Consider the following 11,014-nt stretch of genomic DNA (forward strand, 5'->3'; position numbering starts at 1 on the left):
CGCATGCATCGACGTCCTCAAGTAGGTCAACCTTCAGCAACACACAAACCTCGGGAAACTCTCTAGTGATAGTGTAACCTGCAACGTTAGTACTTATTTAACTTGGTCTCCATTTTCTGAATTGATAGTGGGCAAAGGAGTTTTAGGAAAACAAAAATGAACTGAACTCGAATCGAGCCGACAAAATCGGACTGCAGTCAAACAAAACAAAAATAAAAAATAAAAATAAAAAGAAGAAGAAAAAATTGAACCGGGCGGAACCGAACCCACTCCTAGAGATCACAATATAGAGAAGAATCAAGGTAAGGGCCCCAAATTTTTGGAAGGCTTCCAAACTAGATATGCTTTCTATATTAAGTAAAGATGGGAACCAAAAATTAGATAAAATATGTTCTTTGTTTTACCATTGGGTTCTACTGATGAATGGTTGGATTGTGTATACATCTTCGTCTTCTTCCTAAATTCTTCATCCTTTCGTTCCAGATGGTTCTGGAAACATGACCACAACAACGAAATTTACAGTTCTTTATTAATTCAGAAATTCTTCTGGTCATACAATTTTGGCAAATGTTTTTCATTTAGGAATATTTTCTGTTTTACAAGCGGAATCTGCAATATTTAAGATAAATTGGTTTGATTAGGTGAAATACACGAATGTAAAAGAGCTCTTAGTCTATACATGTATACATGTATCATAAATTTAGCTGTATACTTAATAAAGCATAAACAGATCAACTCTTTCTGGAGATTTGGGCTTTGGGCTTAGGGCTTTGGTATGTTTGATAATTAGACACCATATTCAAGGTGATATACAGAGTAAAAGATAGAAGGGTATGTGTCTACAAATATTAGTGAAAATATTGATATGTAAATGTGTAAAAATATTGTTTGATATATTAATATCGGTTGCATTCGATAGAAGTTAATGATGAAATTTGCTAAAAAACATGAACATTTAAAATGAAACTAAAGAGAATGTCACATGTTAGTTCGTTGATATATATTTAACCAATATGTCAAGAGTATCGACGAAATTTGTTGATTTTCGTCAAAATTTGACTTCGAATCTTGTGCAGTTTAAACGTCATTCCCTTTTCATATTTTTATCTGATTTTGTCGATATTTTCATAATGACGAGAATATAAAGAGACAATAACAAGTGGATAGCCAACGGGCCCAACACCTAAAGTCAATGATGCATTTCCCACAATAAATTAAACATGCTCACCTTTCACCCATTAAATGAGTAAAGACTTTCCAAGTCTTGATGGTCAATCTTTGTGATCCTTCAGAATTAGCAGATGAAAAGAACGGAAAGGAGCTTTAGTGAGGGAAGAAACATGGGTTCTGGACTTGCTTTCTGGACCTCCTTACTTCTGCTGCTACTGCTTGTTATGGTAATATTTACTTCATTCCCTTAGTTTTTTTTCTCTCTTTAATTTAGTATTGTTGAATTACAAAAGAATTATTAGAAATTAGTTGCAGTTTTCAAATTTTCATGTCTTATTTTCTCTTCCATTTATTTATGCAGTGTGCTCAGGGAATTGAGGGCAGGAAGATGAGTGAAAAACAGTGGGAAAAAACACATACGGAGCATGTTCATGCTCATCCATCATCTCACATGGATCACATGGACCCTTCACATATGATTTTCTTCACCTTGAAGGACCTAAAGCTGGGGAAAACAATGGCCATCTATTTTCCAAAAAGAAACCTTTCAAAATCTCCCCCCTTATTGCCAAGAGAAGAAGTCGATTCAATTCCCTTCTCATCAAAACAGCTCCACCACCTTCTTCAATTCTTCTCCTTCTCTCAAGACTCTCCCCAAGCCAAAGCCATGGAAGATACTCTTAGACATTGTGAAACTGCACCCATCAAAGGAGAGATCAAGTCCTGTGCTACTTCCTTAGAATCCATGCTTGATTTCGCACGCGGCGTCTTCGGATTCGACAACCGTTTCAGTGTTGTAGCCACAACCCATCTCACCAATTCAACTACCCTCTTCCAAAACTACACGATTTTGGAAGAGCCTAAAGAGATTTTCGCCACAAAGATGGTAGCTTGTCACACCTTGCCTTACCCTTACGCAGTTTTCTACTGTCACAGCCAAGAAAGCAAGAACAAGGTTTACAAAGTTTTATTGGGTGGTGAGGATGGAGATCGAGTAGATGCTGTTGCTGTTTGCCACATGGACACCTCTCAGTGGAGCCCTAATCATGCTTCATTTCATGTGCTTAAGATTAATCCAGGGTCTTCGCCTGTGTGCCATTTTTTTCCTGCTGATAATCTTGTGTGGGTTCCAACATCCACTTCAATGTAATATTTTAATTTTAATGCAGGAGTCTGTTGGTTTTTTCTCACTAAGTTTATGCTAAAATGTTATGTAATTTGAATAAAGTTAAAAGGTTAAACTTCTTTGGAGTTTGTTGAATTTCATCCAAGTGACATTATTTGTTCATGGGTAATGCTAGGGAGATCAAATTTTTTAAATTAAATTTACAAATTTAATGATGTTGTTGATGATTGGATTATTACATAAGCATTGATTAAGGTGCTTATTTTTTATCGGTAACACATCATTTAGTTTGTAAATTTGGATTAAAATTTTGGTTTCCTATGCATTACTCTTTGTTGATTTCATTCTTCCTGAAAATTCACCAATGTTAGTGGAAACAGTCAAAATATATACAGAGAAGAAAAAAAACCATTAATTTACAGTAAATAAGCAATTTTTTAAGAGTTTTTTTTTTTTTACTGTAAAAGGGAATTTTGAACGACTTATTTGTGAACAGTCCAATTTTGTGACACAATGAAATTTCAATAGAAAAAAATCCTAACTGAAAAATGAAACGAAGTAGGGTAGATATGCAAGAGGCTGAAAATTAGTTGTCAAATTAAATAGAGTTTAAATTCCTAACAGGAAAATGAAACGATCTAAGGTAGAAATGCAAGAGGCTGGCTGTCTAATTAATTAGAGTTTAAATACATTTATAAGGAAAATAGAGAAATTCCTGACAGAAAAAATGAAACGAATTAGGGTAGAAATGCAAGAGGCTGAGAATTAGCTGTCTAATTAATTGGGGTTTAAATTCTTAACTGGAAAATGAAACGAATTAAGTTAGAAATGCAAGAGGCTGGCTGTCTAATTGGGTTTAAATGCATATGTATCAAGGACACAGTAAACTACTGAAAATAGAAAAATTCCTAACTGGAAAATGAAACGAATTAGGGGTCTTCAATTCTGGGTCTCTTGTTTTCACTCAGTATTATGGTCTGATGATATTTTTTTTATTTGTAAGTAAGAGGTCTTAGGTTTAAATGTCGTAGATGGCGAATTTGATATGAAATTAGATTATCCTTTGTGTGGCTTAATCGAACTCCCTCATTTTCTTAATGTAAAATATAGCGTTGTATTAAAATAAAAAATAAAAAAATAAAAAAAAATTCTAGGTCTCTTGTTGATTTCCTCTTCCACGTAAAGATAAGTACTCTTGGCACAAACAACAATGCTTCTCCTGCAGTTTCAGTCAACAACAATTCGCTATGAAATGTAGTAAAAAACTGAAATATGGCAACCATGCAGAAAATTTTCAATGTTTGAGGCAGTTGCATGGTGAGCAAATGGAAAACATGCATAAGTTTTTCAGCATTTGAGGCTGTGTTCTCGTTAGCAAATGGCAAACATGCAAGAAGTAATTATTTTCCTTCGTCCACTTATATTATACTAAGTATTATATTACCCAGTTCTCATACACTCTCATCCTTTCTTATTTTGCGCGATTACGGTTAAGTCACGTCAACATTTTATATTAATTTTTTTTTTTATAGAGATAATAAGATAAAAAAAAAATACTAATATAAAATATAAACATAACTTAATCGTGACCACACAAATAAAAGGGGATGAAAGTTTATGGAAACTGAGAGAGCAGAGAAGCCAGTTCCCATAAAAATTTCTCCTTCTAGTGAACTCAGTCAGTCAGTCAGTGCCTTTGGAAGCATGCATTTGAATTAATTTTTTTGGTCTAATTACGAATAATTGAGCACTGACAATGGAGAACATTCAGTCTCAAAGAGCCTCAAATTTTTTATCGAGCGTCCCAACACTACAAAGTTCCAATTGATCCCACCTCTAGTTTCTCTCAAACCCTTCAACTCATCCTTGATTTTATTTTTGAACGGCTCATAATTAAGAGTTAGTTTTTGTCTTAAATCACTTTTTAAGGATTTTTCATGTTAAAAATGTTACTTTTACTATCTATGTATACCATAATTTGTATTATCTCTTCATGTGTTAATGGACTCTACTTTTATTAGAGAGATATTACAAATAGTTGACTAGTTTCACATATAAATTAAAGTTCTCTTGAGAACATTAGTTTCTATTTTTTTTTTCCTTTAACAAACGATATTATCTATATTAACGAGAAAGGGGAGGTTAAACTCACAATGAACTAGCAATAATATGTTTCAATTCGTCTTTACTTTCCATTTTAAATTAGAGATATTTGCTAATCACGTCTCCCTTTTGAAGTGAAACTTATCATCAAATTTTTAGGGCATATCACATGTAAAATTTAGAACAAAAAACTTAGTATCAAATAGTTTATAGTTTAGAAGAAAGAAAACCAAATAATTTGATAACGGCGAAAAGATTTTACGATACTAATAATCAAATTAAAACATTGACAAATTGATCATATAAAATGTTCTTTCTTTCTTCTCCAGTTGAGCTCTTGAAGTGTTTTGTATAAAAATTACAATCTTGAGGTGCTTTTTCAAATTTTTTTATTCTTCGCCATATCTCCAAAGGGTACTATGAGCTGAATATATATTGTTGAATCATTTTTCGAAAGTTTATAATTTTGGAGTACAGTGATTATCTAACATGGTGTCGGAGATACTTATATAGTCTATTATCTGTCATTCATAGGTTCTATATGAGTGATTGGAATTTGTGATAATAATTAAAAAATGTAGAGAAGACATGCCTCTTTTGTTCATGATTCTTTCTACCGTACTTGCTATTTAAACATACATGAATGAACAATATTTCAACAGGGGAGCACAAACGGCTAGCCTTTTTGATAAAAAATGGGCAAGTAGGAATGATTACTCTTTGATATTTAATTGCAGAAATGTCGTTCTTTTGTGATCGAAGTCTTATTTTGATCAAGTTCTTAGGTTAGATCAAGTGAGGATACCGAAAGGGATTCACTCTTACCACGGATAGAGGATACACGCAGAATATTCAGCGATATTGTTTGTGCAAAAGAATCTCAACTTGACGGCTATGGGAATATGGGTTGGGCTCTTTTTTTTGGCGTCGATATTAGAAAATATCATTTAAAGTAATCATTTAGTACTACGATATAGTGATATTCATCTTATCAAAGATAATTTTGAATTATATTATTATTAGCTCATTGTGAGACTTAACCCACCTCTTTTCTTAGTGTACATAATATCGTTTGTCAAAAAATAAATAAATAAATAAATAAAGGTGTATAATAAATAGATCCTTGAAATCTCAGCCCTCTTGATCTGATATTTGGAAAAGCCAAAATTTCCATTAGATGTGACTTCTTCAACCCATGCTACTAACAAGCAATGGTTTCTACTGTTAATTATGCATCTTTCACACAGTTACTAGATGCCTTTGGCAAGATGGCTAAAAGCACACAAAATAATTTCAATAATTCTAACCTGAGAAATTCAGCACAAATCAAAGGTGATGGAAATTCAACACTACTATGAATATATAGTACAAATGAGAGAGAGAGAGAGAGAGAGAGAGAGAGAGAGAGAGAGAGAGAGATCTATTTTTATTTCAAACTTGGTCTAATATATAGATCATAGCACAGGAAAACATGTTCCCCATCATCATCCTAAATCTGATTTAGCCATGGTTGACTGTTTGAATGTATGATGCTTTCTTGAAAAAGGGCTTATTTTCTGCAGGTCGATCCTGATGATGATGATGATGAGCGCCATGGTATATAATAACATTAGGCCTCATGTCAAAGTCCCTAACAAAATGTCTGTTTTCTGTCGACGGCACTTGATGATGATGAGCACCATGGTATATTATAGCATTAGGCCTCATGTCAAAGTCCTTAACAAAATGGCTCTTTTCTTTTGACGGCACTTGATGTTCATGTTCTTGATGGACAAACAGGCCTTTAATGGCTTCTGGCATGGGCTGGTCATTCATCACACTCTTCCAGTAGTCTCCCGAGTCTTTTCTTGCATAGCTGTTCTGGGACATCTATATAAGTTCCATTAACAAAGGATTAATTAGTTGAGAATTAAATCAAAGTATTATATTAAGTTTAAAAATTGATGAACGAATTCGATCGATATGAAACTTGCTTACCAAGAGGATGGAGGACAGAATTAGCAGAAAACAACAGATGGAGAACTTCATCTTGGCCAACTGAAGAGAACACACACTTGCTATATTTTAAAACCTCGGCTCTTACAACTCTGGAACTCTCTGGCTACTTGACCCGTTACCCTTTATAGGCAGCTTACATTAATAGTTAATATTTTGAGAGACAAATGCAATTTGGCCGAACTTGTGACCCTCCAATGAAAAACAAAACCCTTTAAGTACTTGTTTCCCTGGCTTTTGGTTTTTTTTTTTTTTATGTTTTTTTTTTCGTAAAATGGCTTTTGGGCTTTTCTATTATGAGCTACGTAACTACGTTTGGTACGCGGAAAGACAGCTTGAGAACAAAAAAGTGTTGTATTCGATTAGGACTATAATCACATAAACTATAGATAGAGATTTACCCGTAATTGTTGTTTACATTTATTCTCTATTCTTCTCACCAAATTTTGTTTTTTCACATTTTCTATTTTGAAAACATGATCTCTTAGGGGGTGCAAGAAGATGAATGGTTCAAATCGTTGATATTATGTGCAAAGGTGTACCAATAGTGAAGATATAGCTCGAAGTTTATAAAGTCCATAGAAACTATATAATATCAACTCAAATTTTAGTTAACCGTAAATATCAGAATGTCATATCAATGATTCGAACTGTTCATTTTTCTACATCCGTTAAATGATCACTTTTCAAAAAAGAAAATCTAAAAAATGAAATTCGGGGAGTAGAATAAAATGTAAATAATAATCGACGGTTAAATTTAAATATAAGGTTTATGGATTAGTATCGGATTTCGGATTTGACACTTTTACGAAAGTTGTAAAACTTGTCATTACGAGTAATTGTCTATGTGTGTGTATATATATATTACATTTTTCACACTTCTACAATAATTATTATTAATTTTATTAATTTTGCAATCTTATAAAAAAAACACCATTCATGAGATTTTGATGGTTTTAAAAATCTAAACAACAAGGTAAACATCGTCTAAGCTTAAAGGATCACGAGTGTTTATATATGATTTCACATTTTTCGGACTTATACATTACTGATTATGAATTTTATTTATTTTGAACTCCCTTAAAAATACTATTCATCAGGGTTTGTATGGTTTTAAAAATTCAAATGACGATGTACTCATCCTCAAAATGTAGAGGAAGCGATCATGAGTGTTTGCATATTTTTTTACATTTTTCGCATTTGTAAATTTAGTATTATAATTTTTTTATGTGTTTGGTATTTTTAAATTACTTGATATTTTTATTTTAAATTTGTTTTATAATTTTTCTATCTCACTCTTTGCCTATAGTATACTATAAATGACACACCCCGACCGAGATCAGGGCATGCTGGCCGTCACATGGAAGTGACGTAGCCATGTGCACAGTGCGGAAGCTAAAAACAGTAATGTAAAAGTACTAATAATTTAAAAACTAGCATACAATAAGTGACAATATGAGTGCTAGCGTAAGTGAGACGCTGAATTCAGAGCATAAAGACTACAGCAGTCCAAAGAAAATGATACAACAATAGTGCACCCGAAGGTGACCCTACATCGGTGAGTATCTGTCAGAAATGCCGAGACACCCCCTGGGAAAACCACCGAAACCGCTAAGCTACTAGAACCTGGAGGGGCGCAAAACAAAAGCGTGAGTGGGCAAAAACAAAGCTCTTTGAAAACCATTTCATAAAATATATTCTAACCCCTCGCCGTAAAACCCGTATACTTCCCAGAAAATAAACATATATACGTATGTATAAATATGCCAATCATGCTCAAAGGTATGCCATGTCAAAGCCTCATAATGATATGCAAGTGCTCAGGTATAAATCACATCAATAGCATATAATCTGGCAGCCGGAGTCCCCTAAGTGACCTGTACGGCTGAATCTAGAGCTCAAATCTCTATCTTAATCACTAAACCTGCCCACGAGTCGGAACCACCTATAGTGGTCTGTACGACAAGCGTGGGTGTAATACATATAAACGCTCTAGTGCTACGATCACGTGAAGGCTGTGCGAATAATCGCGGGTCACCTACGAGTCGGAACCACCTAAAATGGTCTGTACGACAAGACTGTGCACCTAACTTGAATCCAAGCTGAGCGTGTGGTGCAGGAGGTGAACATCACGTGAAGGACTGTGCCCTACTCTGGGCGGGAGCACTAACACCGGGGGTGCAGGTTATGAGCTCTCTAAGCACCTCTAATCACTATTAATGCAAAGGTTAAATAACGCTTACCTGGCACTTACCTAGGCCTCCACAGCACCAAATATAAATATGTATATGTATGCCACTACTAAAGCATATGATAATGCATAAACAATAAGGATATGGTGCATGGCATAAAACAAATAACCCTTTTTAAACAATTTATGGGAATATAAATGTATATAGGTATATACGGAAAACCAAAAGCCCACTCACTGGTATGTGGAAGGGTCGTAGCCCCCCTGCCTCGAGTGTGCACGCTCGTCCTCGGGATAGGAATCACCTATATGCGAATTAACTATAAAAACGTTAACTTTAAAGCACATAACCTTCCGTTCAAAATAACTTCTGATACATTGCTCAAAATGGACAAATGAATATACCAACGTGCTCTACACAACCTCAGGATCACAACCATATTTTTAAAATAATTTTTGGACCTCTCACGCGCCCCCACGCGCCAAAATAGGCACGGACCTACGCGCCCCCACGCGCGGCCACGTGCCGTGCACACTGACGGTGTCAATTGACGCCGTCAGGAATATTCCGTTAAAACTCCGGAATATTCCGTTAAACTTAACCGGATACCGTTACTGCCGTTAGGAATATTCCGTTAAAATTAACGGAATATTCCTGTTTCTTCTCCGGCCTACCCTCGCCGGACTTCGGTTACCGGAAAACTAGGAAAACTTTAAACTCACTATTCTCCTTCGTTTTTCAACCAATTTTCATGATTCTTGAACCAAAATGAAGCTTAGACCTAGGAGAATCACGATAGACTACTTTTAAAGGCTAAAAACCACGCGATCATACCTGTCTTCAAACTCAAAAACCGGCCAACTTTGAACCAAGCTTTCCCGACGTCCAAATTTGTCCAATGAAGCACTCCGAGGCTCATTGGGACCTCACAAAGACATCTACGAGCTTAAAATGTCCAAAAACATGCTAGAATGAGTTTGCATGAATAGTGCTCAAATCGGAAAACCTCGAATCGACGTGAAAATGGAGGATTTCTCACCTGAAAATGGTATGGTTGCACTCGCACGAGCTTCACGAGTTCGAAGGTGTCCTTAGTTTCCTCGATCTGTGATGGTTTGAGGGGTTTGGTGTGTGTCCGTACGTTTTTGAAGAAGAAGAAGAAGGATAGAGGACTCGGGAGAGAGAGAGAGAGAGTGACAGAAGGTGGTGCAGGTATGGGAGTGTGTGTGTGGCCCAAGGACATGCCAACACAACACAAAAACAACCAAATTACGTAACGAAAACAAACTAGGGGCAAAACGGTCTTTTCACAAGTACGTTTCCGATAATTCCGGGACGGGATGTCACAACAAAGATAAATAAATAAATAAATTTTAAATTTAAAAAATTTATATAGAATAATAATACAATAATACATATTTAATAAACAATATTGTTGTAGCTTATTTTCTTTGACAAGGAAGAGTTGAGGAAGTCAACTCGTCGGCACTGATTATAGGAACACGCTAGTCTCAAGTAAAGAAGGAACTTGCATATGGAACTAAGTCTCAGAAAAAACCCAATGGCTATGGTAAAACCCGAGTAGGGACAAAACCTATAGTCTAAGGAAAAATGCGTGAGAAAATGCAAAGTCAAATGAAATGTCTACAGAACGTCATCAGGGATATGATCAACCCAAGGTAGGTGCCTTGTCAAAACCTCGTTAGGTAACAAAAACCTAGTGGAAAAAATTCTCATAATCATGGGAAAACAAAGTATGTTAAGATTAAACAAGTATACTTTAAGATACTCCCTCAGAGTTTGACATAATTCCAAAGAGAACTAACAATGTTACAACTTAGAAAGTTTACGCATACCTATTCCTTGAACAAGCTTATGAAACGTCGCCTTCAGTAGTGATTTGGTGAAAAGGTCCGCCAAGTTGTCTTTTGAACGGATTTGCGTGACCTTCAATCTTCTGATGCTCTTGTTGCTGGTGTGAGAAGAAGAACTTCGGCACATTGTGCTTGGTGTTGTCTTCTTTGATGTAACTCTTCTTGAGATGTTGGATGCAAGCTGCATTATCTTCAAAGATTGTCATGGGGACGTCAACGATATGGTAAAGATATCAGGAGCTTTGAATATGGCCCACAACTGCTCTCAGCCAAAAGCATTCTCGAGTAGCTTCATTTAAGGCAAGTATTTCAGCATGGTTAGACGAAATGGAAAATAAGGTCAGTTTGGTTAACCTCCAAAATATTGCAGTGCCTCAAACAGTAAAGACATAACCCGTTTAAGAGTGCACATTGTGTGGGTCAGATAGTAACTGAGGTTGACGTAACCAACAAGACGAGAATCAACACGAGAACCGAGGGGGTTACGTCATCACTCGAGGATTCGTAGGAATATAACAAGGTCCAGATCCGTAGTACCTTTAAGGTAACGGAAG

The 11,014-nt window shown here is 35.5% G+C and overlaps 2 protein-coding genes across 2 annotated transcripts; one reads left to right on the forward strand and one right to left on the reverse strand.

The window, feature by feature from the left end:
• Positions 1-1,235: 1,235 nt before the first annotated feature.
• On the forward strand, positions 1,236-2,415 carry LOC103963141 (BURP domain protein USPL1-like). Its single transcript, XM_048581129.1, has 2 exons — positions 1,236-1,397; positions 1,532-2,415. Exons 1-2 carry the CDS (start codon positions 1,302-1,304, stop codon positions 2,318-2,320), a joined length of 885 nt encoding a protein of 294 aa, XP_048437086.1. The 5' UTR covers positions 1,236-1,301; the 3' UTR covers positions 2,321-2,415.
• A 3,389-nt stretch (positions 2,416-5,804) lies between these two features.
• Positions 5,805-6,593, reverse strand: LOC103964598 (organ-specific protein P4). The gene is made up of 2 exons (XM_009377536.3): positions 6,377-6,593; positions 5,805-6,268 (listed from the first exon to the last, which is right to left on the reverse strand). Exons 1-2 carry the CDS (start codon positions 6,425-6,427, stop codon positions 5,900-5,902), a joined length of 420 nt encoding a protein of 139 aa, XP_009375811.2. The 5' UTR covers positions 6,428-6,593; the 3' UTR covers positions 5,805-5,899.
• Between the last annotated feature and the right edge of the window lie 4,421 nt (positions 6,594-11,014).

The sequence above is a fragment of a genome, unplaced genomic scaffold, assembly GCF_019419815.1.
Source record: "Pyrus x bretschneideri cultivar Hongxiangsu unplaced genomic scaffold, Pyrus_bretschneideri_v1 Contig16, whole genome shotgun sequence".
NCBI lineage: Eukaryota > Viridiplantae > Streptophyta > Magnoliopsida > Rosales > Rosaceae > Pyrus > Pyrus x bretschneideri.

Coding starts and splice junctions, on each gene's coding strand:
- LOC103963141 (XM_048581129.1), top strand. CDS start 1,302: ATGAAAAGAACGGAAAGGAGCTTTAGTGAGGGAAGAAACATGGGTTCT. Junction 1,398..1,531: donor TGCTGCTACTGCTTGTTATG/GTAATATTTACT, acceptor TTATTTATGCAG/TGTGCTCAGGGAATTGAGGG.
- LOC103964598 (XM_009377536.3), bottom strand. CDS start 6,427: ATGAAGTTCTCCATCTGTTGTTTTCTGCTAATTCTGTCCTCCATCCTC. Junction 6,269..6,376: donor TTCTGTCCTCCATCCTCTTG/GTAAGCAAGTTT, acceptor GAACTTATATAG/ATGTCCCAGAACAGCTATGC.